At 35.1% G+C, this 24366-nt stretch overlaps 1 protein-coding gene across 2 annotated transcripts in view; it reads left to right on the top strand.

Annotated features, from left to right (window-relative positions):
• The window catches only part of PolQ (DNA polymerase theta), a 176809-nt gene that overhangs the window by 11312 nt on the left and 141131 nt on the right, over positions 1–24366 (top strand). For both annotated transcript variants that reach the window (XM_081732418.1, XM_081732413.1), the window contains exons 4-6: positions 2894–3009; positions 7423–7547; positions 13989–14117. In XM_081732418.1, the coding sequence (XP_081588544.1) occupies positions 2894–3009; positions 7423–7547; positions 13989–14117 (370 nt within the window). The remainder of the gene's footprint in view (positions 1–2893; positions 3010–7422; positions 7548–13988; positions 14118–24366) is intronic.

Genomic DNA, 24366 nt, shown 5'->3' with positions numbered 1-24366 from the left:
GACTCTTCGCGGGTGATAAATAACTTATGTTGTCTTCACTATTTTGGGATAACTATAGTGGTTGTACCTGTATCATTTGGTTTCAAAAAGACCAATCCACTCCTAATCAACTTGAGTCCTGTATTGGTATGAAGTGATGCGTAAACTTTTTTTTTTTTTTTTTAAGTATGCTTTTATTTCTTCTTTCTTAATTTGTAAATCCCATTAATATTCGAATGGCTTTCCCTGCTGGTATCTAGTAGTAGCGCACTAGACAACAATATATATACATTTTACAGAAGTGGAAAATTAATTAAAATAAGTACTAAATTTATATTTCATATTACATAATTCATTTCTAAGAAAATAGTAAAAAATAACATTTATACTGTTTACCAAACATTGTTAGGTCATGCAAGTCTAATAGGTTCAGGTTGGTAGGTCATGTAGCCAGAATGGGACAAAGTAGGAACGCTTTCAAATTTTTAACTGAAAATCCAAACAGAAAACGACCATTAGGAAGACTTAGGCGCAGATAAGAGGACAATATTAAGATTGATCTCGCAAAAATAGGAATAGAAACTGGATCAAGTTGGCTAAGGACAGAAATTAATGAAGAGCTTTTGTAAACGTGGCATTGAACCTTCGTATTCCTTAACCCATAGAGTAAGTAAGTTAGTGAAAAACGTAATCACATCCAGTAAAAGAAATACAGCATCTTCGCAAAACGCTTTATCAGATGGGCAGACAAAGAAGTAGGGAAAATGAAAAGAGAGAGAGATTAAAGAACAAAAAAGTAGATTTGAACCGTCCACATGGGTAAGTATATTGGGTTGCAGAGTCAAGTGGTCACTTGATAGTGTTACCAGGCTGAAAAGTAGATCGAGATGAAACTAATGGCAGGAATTAGGCAGAGCAAAGGAATAACTAAACTGATGTCAAGTAACAGTAATATTTTAAGCTTTATATACCCCAAATGTATGAGGTTTTAAGCTCACCAATATTTTTTAACGTTTAATCAAAAAATCTTTTAATCTTTAGGAAGTGCATATCTTTGGCATCTGTTTTTTAAAAAAAAGAAGGCAGTAATACTTAGGCTTTATTTACCCACATACTCCAAGTATGTGAAGTTTTAGGATCATCAATATTTGTTGACATTCAACCAAAAAAATCTTTTAAACTCCGGGAAAGCACATCTTTGACATCTGTCTGAAAAGTTTTTCAAATTGTTACTGAGAACATTACAAAAGCTGCATCGCGTCCATATCGTAGCCATAAGTAGTGTAATTATTCTTAAGTTTCAACTGTTCAATCAAAAAATGGGAAAATAAATGATTGGAATTGTGCCTATTATAAACAGTTCATGTACGTTGTTGCATGTCGGTCTTTCCATTATGTGTTGTGTATGGATTTGCATCACAGAAATGTTCTTTATTTTATATGTATAAACATAAATGATTGTTGTTTCATTACAGATATCTTTTGAAATGTCGTAAGCACTGTAACATTCGTTGGGGCTAAAGGGATTCAAGTCCCTTAGGCATAAATAAAATATGTTGGTTGAAGCGAACGATCCTGTCTATTTGTTTTCACTAATTTCAACTCCGAATCGTACGAGCAAGTCTCTAAAGTTAAGTAAAACATCTTTATATTTCGCAAAAATCGGAATATTGTTAGACATTCTCACAGAAGTATTTTATTTACAAACAAGGGGAAAAGGAAGATTCACTTTCTCATTATTGATCTATTAAGGACATAGAAAAATTCTCAGAAACATTTATGCTGTATATATATATATATATATACTACCCTTTGGCTAGCTGGGGGCTCCGCCCACAGGCCCCCACCTTAGCTCGGCCTACGGCCTCACATCTCTTAGGTATTAGCCTTTGCATCAAGAGTGAATTTGGTGCATATGCTCTTTAATTACGTTTCCTGAATTTTGCACAGCTGAGGGCTTTGCCCCCTGACTCTTGCATTTACTCGCCCTACGGCCTCTCAAATCCACAATTCTAACAAATTTTAAGTTTTTTCCCTATTTTAACTGTCTGAAAGATAAGATTTTGTATCCCCAGAAAATGCCCATTTAAATAACATGGTAATTTCTTCATCCCCCCCCCCCCCCCTTAGACTCCTTAAAAACTAAAATTATTCACTTTTTGCAATTTTCCTGTAGGTTAGTTCCAGAAAGCTACAATCATGCCAAATTTCAACTTTCCACGTCAACCGGAAGTACCCCTTTAATTTGTCAGCTCATGTAGTTATATATATAGGGTGTTTCAGATCAAATGTTCAGTGCTTATAAATCAGAAACGGCTGGGAATAAAACGATGAAACAAAAACTGCGATAGAAAAATGTCGTAGGGCACCATTTTGAAAACGGTGGCCCAAATCGAAATTTTTTTCCTACAAAAGTTGTTTCGTTTTTCAAGGACTATCGAATGAGGTATGATTCAATATATGTTCCCATTTGAAAATTTGAAGTTGGCCCCTGGGCTTCCTTCAAAGAGGGCCCTGGGGGTCACCACAACCCCACGTGATGTCACCTATGACATTTTCCTGCCTCAGTTTTTGTTTCATCTTTTTTTTCCCAGCCGTTTCTGATTTATAAGCACTGAACGTTTTATCTGAAACACCCTCCATATATATATATATATACAACAACAATTATGTACATGTATATAATACAACTTTTACATAAGGATTGATTTAACCCCTAGTTCTTGAGAAATTTCAACCGAAACAATGTGCTTAGTTGCTAAGCGTATAAGAAAACACAGACCTAATTCTACTAAAACTAGGTATGTTTTAGGAAAGTTATCGTGAAACAGTCAGATGCACAATGAATAATGAGTCGAATAGTGGAAGTAAGCTTAAATTAAGAAAGTCTTGAAACATAACTTCCTGCTTTCAGGTAAAACCCTTGTTGCTGAAATTCTTACAATAAAATCAGTAATTGAAAACAAGAAGAAGGCGATAATTATTCTACCTTTCGTGTCAGTTGTTAGAGAAAAAATGTTTTATCTTCAGGTAAGTAAATCGTACTAAAATATATCTGTAGTATTTATTTTTATTTAATCAGTAATTTAAACTAGAATAATAATAATAATAATAATAATAAGATAAATGAAAATAAATTTGCAACATTCACAAATGTGTAATGTACGGAATGGCCCAGGTACATACAGGGTGGCGCAGGAAAACAGGAAAATTTCAATTATGTAAAATGCAATAATCAACACAGGAGAGAATACATTTAATGATTCACACGCATGTAGAGACTATGCCATTAACAATGAATATAGCTATGGCACTTACATTTCACTTTATTTCTTGAAGATAACATCGGAAAGAGATGCATCTTCTCGGCATTAACCTTGTGATGCGAGTGTTTTGGAAATTCGCTTAAATGCTCCCAAGTTTATTACGTCTTGACGAACGTCTTTAAACCTCAGTTTCAGTTCAACGATATTTGCAGGACGTGTACTATACTCTTTGCTTTCGAAATGTCCCCACAGATTCGCTTACAGAGAGAAATCACACACACTGATTTCGGGGGATCTCGAAGGCCATAGAATGTCACTGTTCTTATCAAATGCTTTCACAGCAAACACACGTTCCGCTTAACTTCAATGCTTCATCATTACTAAATGGCAAAATCTTCTCAGTGTTGTCTTTTCGACCCCAAACAAATGCCGACCAAACAGTGTTGCTAATTGTAGATTCAAAATTTCCCGTTTCACTGTGCCACCCTGTAGAAAGACTGTATGTAGTGATTGGATAATGGAAATTACAAATACTGACATTAAATAGTTCAACATTAAACTCAAGCCGCCTCATGCAGAGTCCTTTTGACGTATGATTAACGTCATACTATAAAGGCTTGTCTACTACGGGAACCTTATGTTAGTCGAACTCTTTAGTATGGCACTTATCGCACGTGAAAATGACTCTGCATACGGCCCAAGATGTTAAGCCCCTCTTTAATCCTTTAAATAATCGGAATGTCTTCGATCAGCGTCACAACGGTTGGTCACCTCAATGTTGGTGCCAGTTAACGTGAAATCAAACAATATAGGTATGCATCGTTGTCTCTTTTCGCATATGTATAACACTTATAGTGTTGCAGAGTGAACGTACCAGTATTCTATTTTGGTCTTTTATAAAATATCATTGGCGCAGTCAGTAGTAAATTGATATTTGAGAAAGTGTGTTTCTATATTATAAAAGCAGGCTTTCCAATGCTCCTATTTTTCCTATATATTTGCGTCTCTTCCTATAAACTCCTATATTTCCTATATTTTAACGAAACCTTTTATATATATATATACACAGTGGCGGATCCAGGATATGATCAAATTAGGGGCTAAACCATAGTTTGCCGTTCTATCCAGTGTAAAGCAGGATTGAAGCCCATTTTATCCAGTGTAAACTTGATCGTCAAGGGGGGGGGGCTATAGCCCCTATAGCCCTCCCCTTGGATCCGCCACTGTATATATATATATATATATATATATATATATATTTGGGGGGGGGGGGCATTTCTACTTCCACTTATGGAAATAGCATAAGGATATAAGATGTGGGTGGTTGGAAGGCCTTTTCTCCACAGTAGAGTGGTTGAATGGAGACTCGTCTGTGTTTCGTAGACATAAAAATATTTAGCCCGGACAACAGCAACAGTACATCTCCACCATATACATTTAATAAAACATCTCTAAAACGAATCAGTAAATAAACATCGGCAGTTACAAGAGTAGAAGAATGAACTAATGCAGATACTGGAGTTGGAGCAGCCATTGCTGCAGGGAATCAAGCAGAAAAGGGAATTTGAGCACTCTTTGCTATAACAGCTAAAATAATTAAACAAGAAATAATTACTATTTCATTATTACTCAGAACTGTATGTAAATAAAAAACATAATTTCCACTGCCATAATTTAGCATTCAAGCGATAGCTAATAAAATTGCTTGAAAAAAAAAAAAAAAAAAAAAAAAAAGAGAGAGAGAGAGAAAAGGAATTAACATAAAAATGATAGGGTCTTTCCAGTGATGAAATCATTCACATCTTGGAGATGTATAGTTACAAACATTGATTTTCTGGTGCAAAGTCTTTTTACACTTTCCTTATGGTCGTTGGTTTTGCAACGAGATAATTACCCATTTATATTTAAGAGTAGAATGTATGTTCATATAACAATTGGTGTAATTTCCATGTGATTATTATTTTTTTTTTATTTCTACCTATTTAATAATTGAAATGTTCCTTTTTTCACAGTTTCACGAAACCTCCTACATTTTTTCGTCGTCATTTCCTATATTTTTTCATTAGCATTGGAAAGCCTGTAAACGAGCAAAATAGTAGAATACTGGTAAATTGACTCTGCAATGTTTTGGACGCTATACATGTGTAGAAAATGAGGAAATGATGTGTATAATATATATATATATATATATATATATATATATATATATATATATATATATATATATATATATATATATTATTGGAAGTATTGGAACATATATCTGTTTATCACTAGTACAAATTAGTACATGGCATAATCCAGTAAAAGTATTATCTGTACCAGCACTCCACAAACCGATAAATACATTAAATCCGAAACAAAATATATTACATTCTTTGGGTGGGGGGAAGGCACGGTGGCTCAGTGGTATAGCTTTTACCTGTGATGTGTGGGGTCCCTGGTTCGATCCCCGGCCAAGTGAGTTTGTGGTGGACAACATCGTGTCCGTGGGTGTTCTACGGGTGCTCTCGTTTCCTCCCACATTCTCATTCCATAAACTCTTCCAACATCATTCACTTGCCTTAATTATCCGTCTCCCTTAGCCTAGAAAGAATAATAGTTGGACGTTAAACTAAAGATTTCTTTCTTTTTTTGTTTCATAGTACATTCTTTAACCGGTGTTCGTATGCAATATTGTAAAATGTTTCTACAGACTATCCTTGAAACTGCTTCATATTAACTAACACCAATATTTAAGTATTTCTTGACAAGCATAATATCTATGAAGTACGCCATGAAGATTAGTTTGGACTATTAGCAAAGGTCATAGCAACATTCATCTTACACGTTTTTTTTTTTTTTTTTTTTTTTTTTTTTTTTTTTCATGAATGTTCTTAGAAGGTCATATTGGATAAATTCACCACTGAACCTCTTGCATCAAACTAGTCTCTGTTGCGATAAATAGTCAGATTTGTTGGCGGGGCTAACGCTACCACTCATTCCGTGAGTACCCTTTCGGTATTTTCAGTTTTCCAATACTACTTTCAAATCCATTTCTTTTATTCTTCATTTAAGTTCTCTATCGTCATTTACAATACCTATAAAAAAAATAACAAAATAAAGTGTACTAATTCATTACTGTATACCTACTTTTGGACCACACATGGGCCGCGGTGGCTCAGTGGTAGAGCGTTCACTTCTGGTGCTTGGGGTCCCTGGTTCGATCCCAGCTCGCGCCGTGTGGACTTTATGGTGGATAAACACCGTGCTCGTGGGTTTTCTCGGGGTTTTCCCGTTTCCTCCCACTTTCTTCATTCCACCATTTCATTCATCTCTCATAATCACTGTTTCCTTTAGCCTGACCGGTATAACTGTGGGACGTAAAACTCAAAGATTTCATTTCATTTTTGGACCACAGTATTTTTTTTCTTTTTTTTTTTTTTTCTTTGTTCCTGTATAGGTTTTTCTGTTCATTTATTACTCCTTTGGACCGAAGGGGGCCGGTGGCTCAGTAGAGCGCTCACCTACGGTACTTGGGGTCCCTGGTTCGATTCCAGCTCGCGCCGTGTGGACTTTGTGGTAGACAAATACCGTGTTCGTCGGTTTTCTCGGGGTTCTCCCGTTTCCTCCCACTTTCTTCATTCCATCATTTTCACTCATCTCTGATCATCACCGTCTCCTATAGCCTAACCGTGGGACGTAAAACTTAAAGATTTCATTTCATTTCATTTCTTCTTTGGACCGATCCACACTTCTATTATGTCATATTGTTCAATATTTTAGCCTATATTTGTCCTAAGGTCTTCATCTGAGCTGATTCTTTCTAAAAGGAAAACTCGAACTACTATTTGTGGTCACGTACCTTAATATTTTTTTTTAGGCTGAAGAGTTGTAAAGTTTCTAGGTTTTAACGTGAATCTGTAGATTGTAAGATCTGATTTAGTGAGTAAAATGAAAAATATGTTAACACGTTCATAAATATACTTTTTAAAAGTAGTTTTTTCGTGTTTACCTATTTACCATTTTCATGTTTCAAAAAAAAAAATAATAATAATAATAATAATAATAATACTTTCTTTCCTTTCTCTTAGTACCAATATAATCTGTGAAAATTAATTAATAGAAAAAAGTAATCAAAAATGGAATTGAAAGAAATTCCGTACTTATTGCGTGATGTTCTTTTTTATATTTTCAGCGGCTTACGAAAAATGCGGGTATCCGAGTCGAGGGCTTTATGGGAAGCCATGCACCACCTGGAGGCTTCAAGCGTGTACATATTGCAGTATGTACTATCGAGAAAGCCAATAGTTTAATTAATAGGTAAGTTCTTTGGATATCCTGGGTTACGATAAACACGGAACTTAGCCTAAAATAAACTCACAGGGTTCCCTTATTCTGGAAAATCAGGGAAATGAAAACATGTCAGGGAAAGTCAGGGAAATCATGCATTTTGCGTAAAATGTCATGGAAAATCGGGGAATGTAAATGAACAAGACAATTCATGAAGTGTAAATTATGTTGCTTCAAAACTGTCACAGCAGAGTGTGAACCATTTGAAAGGAAATTCTAGAGTCTTGAGCCATTTGTTTCCTGTACTCAGAACTTATATCCCTCTTAAAGAATCTAATGAATCGTTGCGTCAAACAAAGGATTGTGAAAGTTGCTGACAGTGCAGTGAAGCTTCTTGCCTTGGATTTGACTGCAAATGAAAATTTACTAGAAATAAAAAGGTGGACATTGGTTTTAAGACAGAAAAACTACTGAAAGAACTGAAAGTATCAGATAAAGATAAACTAGTTTTCAGGCTTGACTGTCGAAACTTTTTGCTGAGCACAATCAAGAAGATTGTGAAAAGGAGCTCTCTGAAGTATAAACTAGTACGTAGGTGCTCTGTCAGCTTTGGACTCCAACCTATAAAACAACAATCCAAAACTTGCTCGACTAGGATGGAACGCATCCTACAAACTCTGCATGAGCATAACAGAATATCTGATTCTGTAGCGGAGAAAGCAAAGTGTCAATTTATGTCTTTCTGTACTGAAATCCGTAAGTTTCTTGCAGTTAACTTCAGAGAATACAAAGAGATGATTTGCAGTATCAGGTTAGATGCCTTATTTGCAAAGGTAATGTCCAAGAAACAGGAATATTCTGTTTTGTGGCATGTAAAAATATGTTTAATTTTATTCCACAGCAATGCCTCAGTGGAGGGCAAGTTCTCTGTCAATAAAAGACTTATTGTAGACACTAATCGAAGATTCTGTGGTGGCACAGAGTTCGGTGCATGATGCAATTATGTACTAAGGAGGTGTAAAATCTGTTCCTGTTGATCGAAGAATGCTTCTCCCAGTTCGTTCAGCTCAGAGACGCTGATGAATACCTTAATCACAAACAAATGCAAAGTAGAGACGAAAGTAAAATCAAAGATGGAAGACGAAAACTAAGTGTTGAAGTTAAGAAATTTCAAGAAGGAAGAAAAGATGGAATTATGCTACAAACAAGAACAAAACGCTCTCATAAAACAAATCCATGAACCGAAAGCAAAACAAAATTCTGATTAAAAATATAAATGTAAGGATTAACTGTCTCAGAGTTGGTAGTATTAGGACTGATAGCATTAGGCTCAGGGAGAGTTGGCAACTTAATCTTGACAGTTTCTTATTGTTTTTCAAATAAAGAAAGTCTAATTTGCAATGTCAAGGTATGTGTTGTTGTATCATCCATATATTATTATATACTTACATGTTAAATTTTCTGTGAGTAACAATTACTCATTGAACATGACAAATATGTAAATGATAATTAAAGGTGTGTGCTGGACTGCTATGGGGATGAGGGAGGCCGTTAAAAAATGTATGATAGAACTTACTCCATATCTTCCCATTTATTCGAGAATTTATGTTAGGGAAAACAAGAATAAGTGTCAGGAAAATCGATCTTCACTTTTTTTTTTTTTTTTTTTTTTTTTTTTTTTTTTTTTTTTTTTTTTTTTTTTTTTTTTATGGAAACCCTGACTCAAAACTATTGTTCAGTCAAACTGTGAGATTTAATCTGCACCAAAACATAATTTTTAATTCTAAAGGTAACTTGAGGGCCGGTGCTTTATCTATCAGAGGCAATACTTTGTGTAAACAACTTACTTGGAGTACGCGTACGTGTCTTTAGCATAGAAGACTTGGGTTCAAATCCATGTGGATATTAATGTGGTTTGGATTCAACGTTATACTGTAGATCTGTGTTTCATATAGCCTTAGTGCTCAAAGGAACGCTTCGAGGCCAGCCTACTTTGATCTTTGTACATTCGAAAGGAAAACTGCCTTACCACTGCTAATTTATCAATAACTTTTAAATGTATTGCTCATTGTGAACAAGCTTTCTTATGGCTATATGATTAGCATAAGTGCCTTTGGTGTAAGAGACTTTGGTTCGTTTCCCGGTGGAAGTGCTCGTATTGTTCGGATCTCATAAGGTCCACTCTCATATAGCTTCGGTGCAGAAGATAAATATTAAATTCCAAATTAAGCAACCAGTTGACCAATTCGAATAGTTTTCTTCACGTAGAAAAAACACAATTGTGTTCGTTACGGACAACTGTGTTCGAGTTGATCAGTTTGTTCCATAGTTATTGGAGCCCAAAAGAGAAAGAAAGAAGCAGTGGGAAAGTATTTTCACTTTTGACCGCTTTCAGGTCTGAGCGAGGGAATTAAATCGCCCCATGTTCAAAAAAGTTTTAACTAAAAATTCAGTAAAAAAAAAAAATTACCTGCTCATGAAACATAGCATATTCCTTGTTTAAAATGTCTATATCTGGGATTGAAATCTGTCAAAGCTGTAAATTCACCCTAAACTTTAAGAAAATGTTTGAGTGTAATTCCAGTTTTCATGGTACAGTCCGCAGAAAAAAAAAAAACGCAACATAAGCATGTAAGTTTATTGTAAAACTACGCCTAACAGCGCAAGGAATCAACATAACGCTAAATGGCACGAAGCACTCCAGGAGAAACCTCAGCGTCCACAACTGCACACTTATTTTGGAGCAAAAGACTTCGTCGTTTCACAATAAACTTACATCCTCATGTTGCAGGGTTTTTTTTTCTTTTTTTTTTTTTCTGCGGACTGTACATAAGATATGTTTCCTTAGAGGCTTAAAAATGCTCCCGATTGCCTGGTATTGAGATCAGTCTAGGATGCATACGTGAATTGTACCCAAACTAAAAAGCAGCTATATAATGTAAAGGATGAATAAAAAACGAAAGATAAATGTGATAAATATATGATAGTATCATACGCGTAAGTAGATATAAATTTTAAGTGGAACATCATCTTTACAAGTTTAAATTAGTAAGATTTTAAAGAGAAAAAATATAGTTTAAATGTTATCATTAGACAGGCAATAAATCAAACCTTAGAGCCTTCCCATAAGAGGTTCAAGACTTACGACACCAGTGTCAAACTTTTTTTTTTTTTTTTTTTTTTTTTTTTTTTTTTTTTTTTTTTTTTTTTTTTTACAAATGTGTATATCTCAAAATACAACTGTCTATGACAAGTTTAAGTAACAACGGTTGTACTTGTATTTTTCTTGTTTTGTATATATATATATATATATATATAGTGTGTTTCAAAAGGAATGACTTGATTTTAAAAGTCCATATGTATTGATAAATTGTAAAATACAGAATCTTTAAGTTTAAGCTATGCTATTACAAATGCTTTGTGTGTCCACCAACGGACTCCGCTCAAACATTTCCAAATTGTTTCCACCATTTCATCGGAATGTGAGGCCCACCTGGACTCTAACCTTTGCACAAGCATCCTGTCTCTTCACATTGACGATACCAACGACGAATGTTTTTGGGTACAGGCGGATAAATGCTAAAACGCCGACGAAAAGCACTCTGGACCGAAATCACTGACTTAGTCTTTGCAAACTGCAGCACACAAAATGTTTTCTCTTGAGCGGACGCCATCTCACTTCTGACTGACTGCAAACTGAGAAGACGCATTGACTGATATTTAACGGCGATTTTCTGAAACTAGGCCACGCCCATTCAAACAGCACTCATTTCCTTGCCGGTATGTCCCATGTTCCGTAATTATTACCGTCCAAAATCAGGTCACTCTTTTTGAAACACGGTGTATATGATGAGTTGTAGGAGACACTGATAACTTGCTGGCCTCGTCAGAAACTACGTAATTGGTTGAGGTTTACATAAAACTGAACAGTGATGGAATGCCTCTTACAAGTCTACCAAATAAATTTTTCTTCCGTTTTCCAATATTGTGCTATACATACTTGTAATCCGTAAGTGTTTTAAACTAATAAAAATTTTAGTTCTATTATTTTATAAGAATCCAAAGGTGTAATAAGAAAAATTGCCACAGACATTGTATTAAAGACAATCTTTCGGCAGTGTGTATTCTCGTATCCTTCAGAAAAATTGAGCAACTGAACCTTGGTTGAGCAGAAATCTAATAGACAATAACACATATTTAGACAGAAATTACAGAAGTTCCCAATAAATAACCGTTCAAATAAATGAATTCTTCCGATGGCGTGCTTTCCAACGAAATTGCAAATAATGCCACGCTAAAAGTAATGCGATAAGAAACTAACACTTATAACTAGTAATGAGGATAGAGGGATTGGATGAATAGAATTCATTCTAGTGATTGGTGCTTTGTTTTCGGACTTGCCTCCTGGGACTTATATTTGACATTCTTTCTTCATGGACACCCTTTTGTTGAAGGAGTTTAAATCTATTGCCAGACCAGCTCAGGTTTAGTTAGGGTTATCATATGCTCTGCTTCGACTGAGAGAGTCCAGGTTTTCAGGCTTCACTGCTGTACATTTTGTACTAGTTTATAATTGTGACAGGGGCCGCGGTGGCTCAGTGGTAGAGCGTTCACCTCTGGTGCGTGGGGTCCCGGGTTCAAACCCTGCTTCCGACAAGTGAACTTTGTGGTGGACAAACACCGCGTGCGTGGGTTTTCTCGGGGTTCTTCCGTTTCCTCCCACTTTCTTCATTCCACCATTTCATTCATTTTTCGTAATTACCGTCTCCTTTGGCCTAACCGGCATAACCGTGGGACGTAAAACTCAAAGATTTCATTTCATTTTTTTTCATTTTTACAATTGTGACAATGTTTTCATGTCAAAAAATCGAAAGTCATGAGAGTATTCTGTGGAAACACGCACTTACGGATCAGAGTAGAACAAAGAGATCTTAAAAGTGGTCGATCATTTGAAGTATCTGGGAAGCATTTTGACGAAGACTAGTTCAAGTATTGCCACAGCCAAAGAAGCATTTAACAAGAAGAGATCACTGTTAACTAGCAGGCTCAATATTGGAGTAACGAAGAAGTTGGTCAAGTGGTATATTTGGAACATTGATCTGTATGATTCAGACTTGGACATTACGGAAGTTAGGGAAGAAATATTTAGAGAGACTCCAAATGTAGCGTTGGAGGAAGATGGAGAAGATAAAATGGACAGAGAAAATAACAAGCGAAGATGTTTTAAAACAGATAGGAGAGAAAAGAACGTCTTTTTTTTAGCAGCATCCTTCGTAGAAAGGCCAATTGGGTTGTACACAATTGGAAAAAATTATTTTCTTCCTACCGCTATAGAAGGAAAGCGGTCGAATATGAAGAAGAACACAACTGATCGATGATTTGAAAAATAGAAAATATTGGGAGTTAAAAAAAGGGAAGCTCAAGATAGAGAAACGTGGAAGAAATATTTCCAGGCCCAAACCTATTTTAAAAAGAAAACGATTAGTTCGAGGACCTGCCAAAAGGCAGAATACATAATAATGTTAATAATCCTTATTGCAGTATTCTAAACAAAATTTTCGATCTTACATTCTTTTGCAGAGCACCCCACTTTTTATTTTTTTTTAATTTTACTGATTTACTTAGGTACTGCTAAGAAAACATACAAGCATACCGGATTTCAAGTTTTTACTCTAATTCTAAGTACCTAAAACATGAGATTAAATAGGTCAAAAAGGGCCCATTTAAATAACATGGGGAAATTCTTCATCCTCTCTTTAGACCCCCTAAAAATTAAAAATATTAACTTTGGCAATTTTCCTGTCGGTTATTTCCGGAAAGCTACCATCATGCCAAATTTAATCACTGTAGCCCTACAAGGAGTGCTCAATAATTTATGTCAGCTCATGTAGTTAGTATGTGTGTTACTTTTCTAACCGTAATACGTTTAACAGCAATGGAATATGTTGATTAGATATTTTCTACAGATGGAAGGAAGCAAAGTAAACCACCCACCAAAGTGTTCTGATTTGTAATGTTGGAAATACGATAACCTTAAGTTTAGTTAATGTCAATTATTCTTAGATAGAAGATAAAGGTTAGCGGAAAAATGAATGTGCCGTCAAGACGAGACTAGGTACTAGCGTATTGACAAACATAAGTACTATTTTAGTCTGGAATTCTGCCTGAAATGAATACCTCAGGAAGATGTTACACAGCTGATAAACTAGATGCACTTCTTTGATTCTTGAACATATGCAGCTTCACACAATTGTCTATATAGCCAAGGACGCTTGCATTCTAAATGTAATATTTTATTTGTAAATCTTAATACTTTGTCTTGTACAGTGATGAACTTAAATAGTGGCCCGGTCCATCAAGTTATTGACTCCTTCCGAGTCTGCTCATGTGGGTAACATGCTTAAACAATAGATAGGCGTGTCACAGTACAATATGATGCCTTTATTTAATTAATCATGTTTCTCTTAATAGGTTGATGGAAGAACGTCGTTTGAGGAAATTAGGAGTGGTGGTTGTTGATGAACTACATTTGCTTGGAGATCCTCATCGAGGATATCTTTTAGAATTATTGCTTACGAAAATACGGTACATGTGCCTCAAGTAAGTTTACTATATGTTATATAATATTATTCATAATTTATTATTTTAGACTGTAAAGTCTCTCATTAACAATTCTTTTCCCAATGCCTTTGCATTATAGCTTAATAGTAAAATATGTAGGTCAATATGTAGACCAGATTCGATGCCAGGACCATCCAGTAGAATATTGATAAACCAGTCAGTTACTTTACAAAGAGTCAGTATCTGTGTCATATTCTCTCTACTAGTTTTTAATTTCTGTTCCTTTGAATTTCTGCTTGAAGCTTAGTGTTCTTCGAAGTAAATAGTGAAGTGATGTTCTACTTTATTTGACGTCATTAAACGAGCTTGAACTATGCAACGTTACCTCCTTTCGTTCGTTTCTCTTTTTCTCTGTATATTTCATGATAACATCCCTAGAAAATTGTACAAGTCAAATGAAACTTGAAGATTTCGCAATCGGTAAGGGGTGAAATGCGCCTTCCTAGTTAGAATATCACCAGAAGCTGAATAAGAACGTATAATCTATTTTTAAAAAGGCACAAAAGAAATACAAGTTAGTTTAACGTTGACATCCTTCTACTTATGCAACCTAACTAGCATCTGTTATTCCCTTCGCTGATTGCATACCCACAAGGAACTCTCAAATCCGATACTTGCCCCCGTAAACCAAAATTCGTGGTTGCGCTACTGCAAATAGAAAGTTGTTGCTTTTGATGTGATAATTATAGTAGTAATAGTAGTTGTAGTAAATACAATAGAAATAGAGTATAATATTTTCTTTAGTTCTTTAAATGAATGTTTGAAATTTAAAAGTGCCAAGACAAAATCGGACGTTTAAGCCAGTATATTATATAAAGAGAAATTATAACAATTTATTCAGTGAAAGGATACGTGTGTTGAGCAAAGAATAGGGAATTCAAACGTAAAAATTACATAGAGTTAGACATTATAGGCATATGTTATTTGTTTTTTCCTCCACAGAATAGAGACTAGTTCAATCTAAAATACGTTATATTCATCTAAATGGCTCAATGGTAGAGCGTTCACCTGTGGTGTGTGGGGCCCCTGGTTCGATCTCAGCTCGCACCAAGCAAACTTTGTGGTGAACAAACACCGTGTGCGTGGGTTTTCTCGAAATTGTCCCGTTTCCTCTCACTCTATTCATTCCATTCATTTCTCCTCTTCACCGTCTTTTTTAGCTTAGCCGGCATAAGCGTGGGGCGTAAAGCTCAAAGATTTCATTTAATTTTTTCGTCTAAATAGATGTATCAATTCTGGCATGTACGGACTAAGCTTCGGAAATACATAATTTTATATATCTCTATCGAAAAGCACGATTTTCGACAAGAAATATGAGAACCAGGGCACCATTCACCTAATGGGACTGAGTTGAAAAGAGTAACGATGATTCGCGTTAGTGATTTTTGAACTTGCACTGTCGTTCGCTAACAGTATAGAGTTCACCTGTGGGTCACTATAAATAGATTGTGTTAAATGAACTCTCTCTCACAACGCGGTAGCTTCGGAAATGGATAAACAGAAACTGAAATCCAACGACTAGTTGCTTTGTCGGAATTAACTAATTTAGGATTGAGTGATACTTTCTAAACGGAGAGGTGGTGAAGCTAAAGAATGTTTTATCCTGACGGATGAGTGTTACAGCATTAATTGTCATGGAATTATAGCAATAAGCTACCGCTAAAAAGGTAACGTGTACTGTAGACCATTCGAATCGTTCTTTCATCATTTGTGTCTTAATTGAAGGAGAAACTACTTGATACTTTGGTGCTACGTGACTTTTTATAAGATAGAAAACTAACACTTCGTTTTAGTCTCTCTGCGAAATATAGCGTTTAAATGTGGCAATGTCGTCTCAAGATCAAGTATTAGATCAGGAATCTTCGGAAAAAAAATATTTCAACTGCAGAAACTAGAAAACTTCTGAATTCACCAAACCGCTCGATAAGTAAAAGAACTAAATTGACTAAATATCCTATACAACAAACTTTTATTTTGACACCTGACTTACGGAAGCAATTCGTTTATGTCGGTTATAACAGTGTTGTCCTCGAATGCATAAATTGCAAAAGACGAAGAAAAGGAAGAGAAAATAACAAATATAATTTTCTTCGTCATTTATGGGTAAGTATTAATTTTAATACGACTTATTCTCTTTTGAATATTAATGGTACGGCCTTAAAATGACTAATATGAGGATACATTTATTTAAGCAGAGAATTCTCTTGGAGGGCACCAACTCGCAACAATCGAGGTTACCTTAAGTTGTTCTTATTACTACCAAAATTTCGAAAATACTCCAGAAGAGCAACATGGCTATAGTATTATCCTTTTTATTTGACCTTGAAGTTACCACGCTGAAATGACAACTGTCATGCAACAAAACATGTTTCGGGTGTGTTCGGACTAAGATTTCTTGTTTATAGTTTTAGCTCGGATTCATTAGCAGAAGTTCTACAGCTCTTTTTCAATGTCTGTCAACTAGGAAACGCATAACATGATTGCAAAACTTGCAAAACTTAACGCAATTATTTGCATAATTGATTATTATTTTAAAAAGAAAGACAAAAAGGTTGAATTGATACCTAGGCGTAATTAGACAGTTTTTAACCATTTTAGTAAGTGCTATCAATAGAATGTCACTCATTCATGATTGTTGAACTATTAAAATTGTATTTTATCTCCAACCTGGTCATTATATTTTAGTAATTAATGATAGGTATTCAAAAGAAAAGAAATAAATATGTTACAGTTACACTTTTATAACTGAAGAGGAAATCTATTGTTCTAAACTATAGAAAAGTCAGGTAAAAACGAAATTGTTTACTAGATGGTGATTGTACTTAAAAATACAAAAAGTATACTCCAATGTGTACTGCTGATATAGTAATAAGGTCCAACGTGCAATACGACATAGCAGAATAGGTCTGTGTTGTGTTTACTATAAAGTCATATGTTATTTCGTAAATTGCACTGTGTGCCTGTTCTATCATGCTGCCAAATATCTGGCTTATATGCAAATCAATAGCCAATTGATATTCTTTTCTATTAGCCTGTATTATTTGTATTTAAGTTGCAAAAAATTCGTATTTTAATAATTATTTCGAAGAGGCAGCAATTGTAATTTAGTAGGAATAAAACTATTGGCTTACTACGATGTCTGAAAATTGATAAATACTACGTATATGAATTAGTGTACGGTCAGTATTAGTAGTATACGAATTAGTATTAGTCTATTTTCAGCGTATGAATACCCAATTGAAACTCTCAACGACATTTAATACTACAGCCATTTTGATGTTCAATCCAATTAATTTACATGGCAGTTATTATTCTGTTTTCTTAGAAACATGTGTTCTTGAGCGGTCTATAGAAGCATCCAATAAACACAGAGTGACACTTTGGAATAAAAACTTCCACCCAAATAAGTTTACAATTCCGTTCAAGATCCAGTCTTCTCTTGCTCTTCCACTTATTATTTATACAAATCATCACTCCACCTTTATGAGTTATGCAGTCTTTACGATGGAGAAATTATTTGAGAGATTAGTATCACTTTCGTTCATTGATTCATTTAGTCACGATTCAGTCACTCCGAAGCAATCCAGTTCCCTTATCTCGCCTAGGTTGATTGAACATTCAAGTAATTTGTTTTTAATACTACGAACATTTTGGTAATATATGTTAAAAAGCACTGGTGGAATCAGGACCCGGTGGACCAGGGTTTACGTAAATATCACCGCAAAGGAGAACACAAAAGATAATAACGTACTGTTTTATTCTTTTGATTCATACCTTGTCCCTCAGTCACTGATAGTTCCCCCGTCGCTATTAGGTGTAGCTAGGGAAGCACATGGCGATCCTCTTGGTATGCAAGCAGCAGCATTGAAATAGAAAGATCTTTCACTACACTTAAGTACATGTTTCATTGGCAATAATTCACTTGAGAAGGTCACCGCACCGAAACTATATGACGACACCAGAGCATGCACATAAACTCCACGTCTAACCACCAAAAAAGGTCAAGGCAAAACTTTGCATCGACCTAGAACTTGACGCCATCTTGAGATGATGATGACTAGTTTGCCTATTTCTATTATGAATTTCTGAATAATTATGATCTTCCCTATGTTGGTAGAGTAATAGAAAAGGTTCTACCCGGCCTTATTTCCACCGTAGAAAATAAGACGCAAATAAATAAAATAAAATTAGAGAATAAGCAAGTACTACCCGATGTCTGGTCTAGTGTCGAACATTACGGAGTACCAAACGGCGTAGAGTTGAGTCCAACTGTAGGCTTTTCTGTCCATTTTCCCCAAAATTTTCATCAATTTTACAAGATAAATACATATCTGAATGGTAACTAAAATAAGGCTATGGTAAATGGCAACTACTTTGTCATTCCGTTCCCAGAAGTGCATTCACAGAGGGGCGTTTTGTGTCCACTTTGTGACAGACTTACTGTCGTGGCAAAAAGTATAGATACACGAGTTTAGATGTGAATAAAAGTTTACTTGTAGATGTGGATAAAAGCAATCTATACCGAAATTTGGCTTATTTCATTGTACGTTTAACCATGTAAAAATAAATTTTTAATTTTTTCCTCTTTAAAATGTTTGTAGATTGAACAAAACAGTTATTTATTTATTTATTTTTTTAACATTTCCATCGGAGAGGTCAAGGGAGGGAGATAATGCATAAATTTTTAATTGGATCATAACCAAATTTTGGTTCTTCTTAAAGAAGCTTATTTGAATATGCATTGCAAGTTTTATTCTGATCTAATAGTATACAAACAAAAAAAAAAAAGTTGTACATTTTGTGAAACAACTCTTTCTTAGCATTGAGTAGTCATAGCAATACGGAATTTGTTTTGCTACGAAGTGCAGGGGAAACTAACAGTAAGTTTGGCCTTTGAATATTTATTTTATATGAATCTATATTCAATCACGTTATTATATGAGGAGAAAATACCATAGCCATCGTCGAAGACAATGCGGTTGGTAGAGGACACCCGTGCGACGTTGCCAAGTTGAACAACTATCGCGCGTGCCGTGCTATTAAACCTGTAGATTTTTGTTATTTTGCATTCTGAATTACAAAAGTCTGTTTTCTCTCTTTTTCGTAAGGAAGAAAATACTGTTGTTCTTTTCTAATTCAAAATGCAAAATAATAAAAATGCACAGGTTAAACAGCACAACACACGTGATCGTAGTTTAACTGAGCAACATGACACATGTTTTCTCAGCAAAACTCATTGTTTCCGTCGCCCGCTACTGTAATTTCTGCGCACATAACAACGTGATTGAATATAGATTCATGTAAAATAATTATCGGCTATCTAAATGTTGAATTAGAGTCGTGGCAAAAACAAGAAAGCTCTTCGTGGGTGGTTTCGGCAATGTCCGAACACTCGTATCCTCTTACTAGTGACATTGTAAGTAAATGTGTATCCACCAACGTTGTCATAGTTTTGGTCTCTGTTATACTCTGATTTATGACTTACACATGTGGGTTTAAGAGGTCACTTTCCTCTCTTTCTTTTTCCCCTTGCCGTGGGTTTGGGATTCCACTTTGCTCTTTTCTCCCCCTCTTCAACGAAAGGTACATGCTCTATTTTGTGCTAATACTTGTTAAAAAAAAAAAAGAAAAGAAAAGAAAAAAAGAAAGAAAAAAGAAAGAAAGAAAAGATTTTTAAGTACACGACAACATCAATATTTTAATATTTCAGAGTACACCATACTTTTATTGTCTGATCTATCTATAGCAAGAAATCATGTGTAATATTCACTATTTAATGCAAATGCCATAATTTATTCTTAAAAGTATGTATTAAAATACAAAATATACACCACTTTAAATTATTAAGGAGAATGAATTCTGTTATTATTTATTTTACCTTTTACTTATTATTTGTCAGAATCCTTTCCAAATATTTTCTCCATTTCTCATTGTAATATTAAAATGCATTCAAACTATACCTAGATATTATTATTATTATTATTATTATTATTATAACAATACAAGAGAACAGTTTTTCCGCTAATAACTAGCCATGGTCGATCCTGGATACACTCGATCTATACCCCGTGGCCTATACATAACACTAAGCATCATTTCTGTCTTTATCAAATAACGAAGAGAAAGAAAATTTAATATTATACCTATGTTCTTCCGGTATCATGAGGAAAAATCAGTGAAAGAAAATTAATTTAGACAGCCTATGCTCTAGTGTACAATTTTATAAAAATAATCGATGTAAAATATAGTGTAATTATGTAATAAAATAATTAAAAATAATGTAATAATTTAATAGACTGTAAAATATAATTGAAATATACTATTCCTAAATTTTTGATCTCTTGTTGCCTTATCTATTATGTAAATTAGAAAGTTAGGTACTTCTTCATCATGCATTTCAGATATTATCATTCGACTAGAATTGAAGACACTTTTATATAGATTAAATCTCTCTCGGGCTTTTTTTTTTTTTTTTTTTTCAATAGATGCATTTATGTTTATCTTTAAAAAAAATGCACAGTCCAAAATGTATTTCTTGCCTTCTTTGTTTATTTCATTCTTTCTATATGGAGAACAGGGAGAGGAACAAACATTGACCAACTGGCCTGCACATATGGTTCGCTCCTTCTTAACGGAAGAAGAAAGATATTCTGTTGAAAGCAAGGATGTTATAAATAGAGGATCTGCCCATATGTATTTTCATCCTATTAAATGGATGAAGCCAAAAAAACAACCGAGCATCGGCACGTCTGATTGGCTACTCTCGTTTCTGCCATCGTCTGATTGGATACTTTTGTTTCCGCCATGATTGTTGGCTCAAAACATTGCGATCCTATTGGGCGGAGTGGGCAGAGTAGGGGTGGAGAAACTGTGACGTATGGCTTCAAGATTTTGTTGTAAGGACAGATCCTCTATTTTATAAGATCCTTGGTTGAAAATGTCAAATAACAAAGCAACACGAAGCACTCGCAGCTTCCAGGCTACTTTTTTCTTCGCCAAAACATTTAAGACATTCCATTCCTTACTCAAGTAACAGAGATCAGCTTTTACCCACCCTCTCCTATTTAAGGAGGATTTCCTGGGTCTTATTCAGTTTCGCCGGATGGCAAATATCCAAATTTCAGAATCTTGCGGTACTTCCGCAACATTTTTTAATAGGTGAGTACTTCAAATTATATGCCCGTAGCAATACTGCCTCTATAAAAATTGTTGGGGAAGTACCGCAGATTGTGAAACTTGGATATTTAGAGAGGGCATATACTAGAGCTGTCATGGAGTTCAAATTTGTTGGCAACATCGGATTTCGGAGAAAATATCTGTTTCACTACCATGTACTGGGCGAAGAAGGGTCAATTTTCTGGACCCCACCCCAAGGCCGTCATGATATTGCGAAAGCTTTATAGAAATACACAGAGGGTTTTCTATTTACATAAAGACTAAAAATCATTGGAGAGCTTCTCTTGAGTTCCGGGAAAAGGGGGCATGGAAAGACTTAGATCCCTCGCTAACAACATTTTGAAAAAATTAAAAAATATCCCTTATATTGTACTGTAGAGAATTATACACGAAAATGCTCAAAAGCCGAGTTTTTATATTAATTTCCTGCGGGAAATCTCCCGACCCCCCCCCCCACTCGACTGAGAGGTATTCCAAACCCCAGATGATCTGTCCCCCACAGCGGACAACCCCTAAATCCACCCATGCTCAAAACACGACACCTATATATGCATTAAGGCAACACGCACACATATAAGAAAGAAACAATTCAATATGGCACATCAAAATATAAACTAGATGAACTTCTTTGAAGACACATTTTAAAAACAAAAGGTAGGAGAAAGCTAACAAAAATGTCGGTATTGTTAACTTAGAAATTATTTCTACATAAGAAATAAAATCTTTTTTCATGCAAAAGTATTCGCCAATTACTGTGTGTTAAATGGATTTATTAAAGCTATTTAGCATCTACTCTCCAGCGACGGTATGTCTTGATGACTGAAAAATCAGACGTGGTATGCCTTCATCATTGAAAGCTAAAGGCGGTATGGCATACCACCGCATACCGTCTCACTTCGACCATTGCCATAGAGGATTTCCTGTGTCTTATTCAGTTTCGCCGGATGGCAAATATACAAATTTCAGAATCTTGCGGTACTTCCGCAACATTTTTTATAGAGGTAGTTGATGAATACTTCAAATTATATGCCCGTAGGCATACTGCCTCTATAAAAATTGTTGGGGAGTACCGCAGATTGTGAAACTTGAATATTTGGAGAGGGCATATACTAGTTCCTAAGTGAAGTCTTGACCCGACTACGGTAGGTCCCATAGTTTTGGAGCTATGGATCTTCAAACTTCATTTTTTTTCATGTTTCCGGCAGCCTATAACTCCGAAAGGAAGCATCTGTGCACCCAGGTTGGTCTTTGCTTTTCGTCTCATCTTGGTGTCAGAAATCTCCTCCCAAACGTAGTGGTATTGTTTTGAAACACCCCATATATATATATATATATATATATATATATATATATATATATATGCTATTATCAGTCGCGACGATTGATGTAAATACTGAAAAGGAGAGGAGGCAAAAATTTGTCATTAATAAATTACGAGTCAGAAGCTGTGATTAGGTGATAGTATGGTGACAAAAAATGGGGGCAACTGTCTCTATGCCTTCCCCCTCCCCGGAATAGCCGCTACTGGCTATTATTAAACATAATCTGTAATAGTATTAATTGTACAATATGATTCATATAACAAAGGTAATTTTCGTTGAGGACTAATTCCGTTAATTATGAATTATTTATTATCTACCTCATGTACTAATCCATAGTATGTATTCGTTAAAGATAGATTTCGAATACAAGTTTTGCTAAGTATAAGGGAGTATGTTCAAGATGAATACAGGAACAAACAATGGAAAATACTATATTACAGGAGAAAAATTTCTTCTGAGTCTTTGCCGGTTGGGATTATTCCAAGAATGGTAAACATTTCCATGATGTACTGCCATACTAATACGTTTAGGAAGGAAATAGCTCATGCATCGCCTGGTTTCTGTGATATTCGTTGGCCTATTTCCCAATGATCCACTAGTTTCGATGGCGATAGGTACAAATAAAAAATTTTCTAATAAATTACTATATTTGTTGATTTTTTTTTTCTTTCTTTCTTCGTGACGTTGCATTAACTGCTAAAAGTGAGAAGTACTATAGTGTAAAATCCTATACTAGTGCTTTATCTCTCTTCCATTAAACCAGAGTCATTCCATCAAATCTTTTTCCATCTGATCTGCTGCATTCTATTGGTTCTCTCACTGATTGTGTATATGCAGATATCAGCGCTCTTAAGACAACGTCTTTACTGCTGAATGACTGATTGCCTACCAGCACTTTAAACATGACAGTGTAGACCTCTTTTTATCTAAAAAGTCTCCAGCACAGGCAGGATAACAATGAGACACAGCCGCTTCTAAACCAGCGCTATTTCTATCCGGAAACTTTCATGAGAAACAAGCAAATATTATATTCATTTGCAGTATTATTTTTAATAATTATGTGGAAGTACACAAGAGAAATTGTCTATTGCAATTAAATGAAAGAAAGAATATGAACAATCTATAATCTTGGTCTGTTACCATCTTTTCATCTGGAGGACATAGCAGGTGTTATTTTAAATGTTACCTCCCTCCAAAATAGTTGTCCCTCCTCTTGCAGTGGCAGTTTGTCCTCTCCCTCACGTCATTGTGGGCGAGAGAATTTGAGGGTGAGGATGCCCTCGAGAGGCCTACCTTTTCGGGGATGAACACCTCTGCTTTCAGTATACGTGCGTCCTTCAAAATAAGTGACCGTGTTTCACAACCATACAATACAACAGGCATAATTATCGTTTTATATATTTTAAGCTTCAAATTCTTCGAACAGAATTGGCAAAGAAAGATTAAGATCTCTAAGACATGACAGAAGAACGTAACATCAAAAGCAAGGAAATTGGGTTGAGAATGAATATGTAAAAAAAAAAATTAAGGTGATGTTCAACAACTTCGCAAGGAAATCAAAGATGGAAGTTGAAAATAACGGAATTAGATGAAGAGAACACTTATGTTTATTTAGGACAGAAGATATCCCATGGATGATAATGTTAAAGAAGAAATTTACCAGCGTATTAAAGTACGCTGGAATGCATTCGGCGGGAACAGCCTAACGTTGAAAAGTCAAATGCCACCAT

The sequence above is a fragment of the Thermobia domestica genome, chromosome 1, assembly GCF_964235325.1.
Source record: "Thermobia domestica chromosome 1, izTheDome1.hap1.1, whole genome shotgun sequence".
In the NCBI taxonomy this organism is placed as follows: domain Eukaryota; kingdom Metazoa; phylum Arthropoda; class Insecta; order Zygentoma; family Lepismatidae; genus Thermobia; species Thermobia domestica.
The sequence above is the reverse complement of the archived record's forward strand: the minus strand, read 5'-3'. Positions and strand labels throughout refer to the sequence as shown.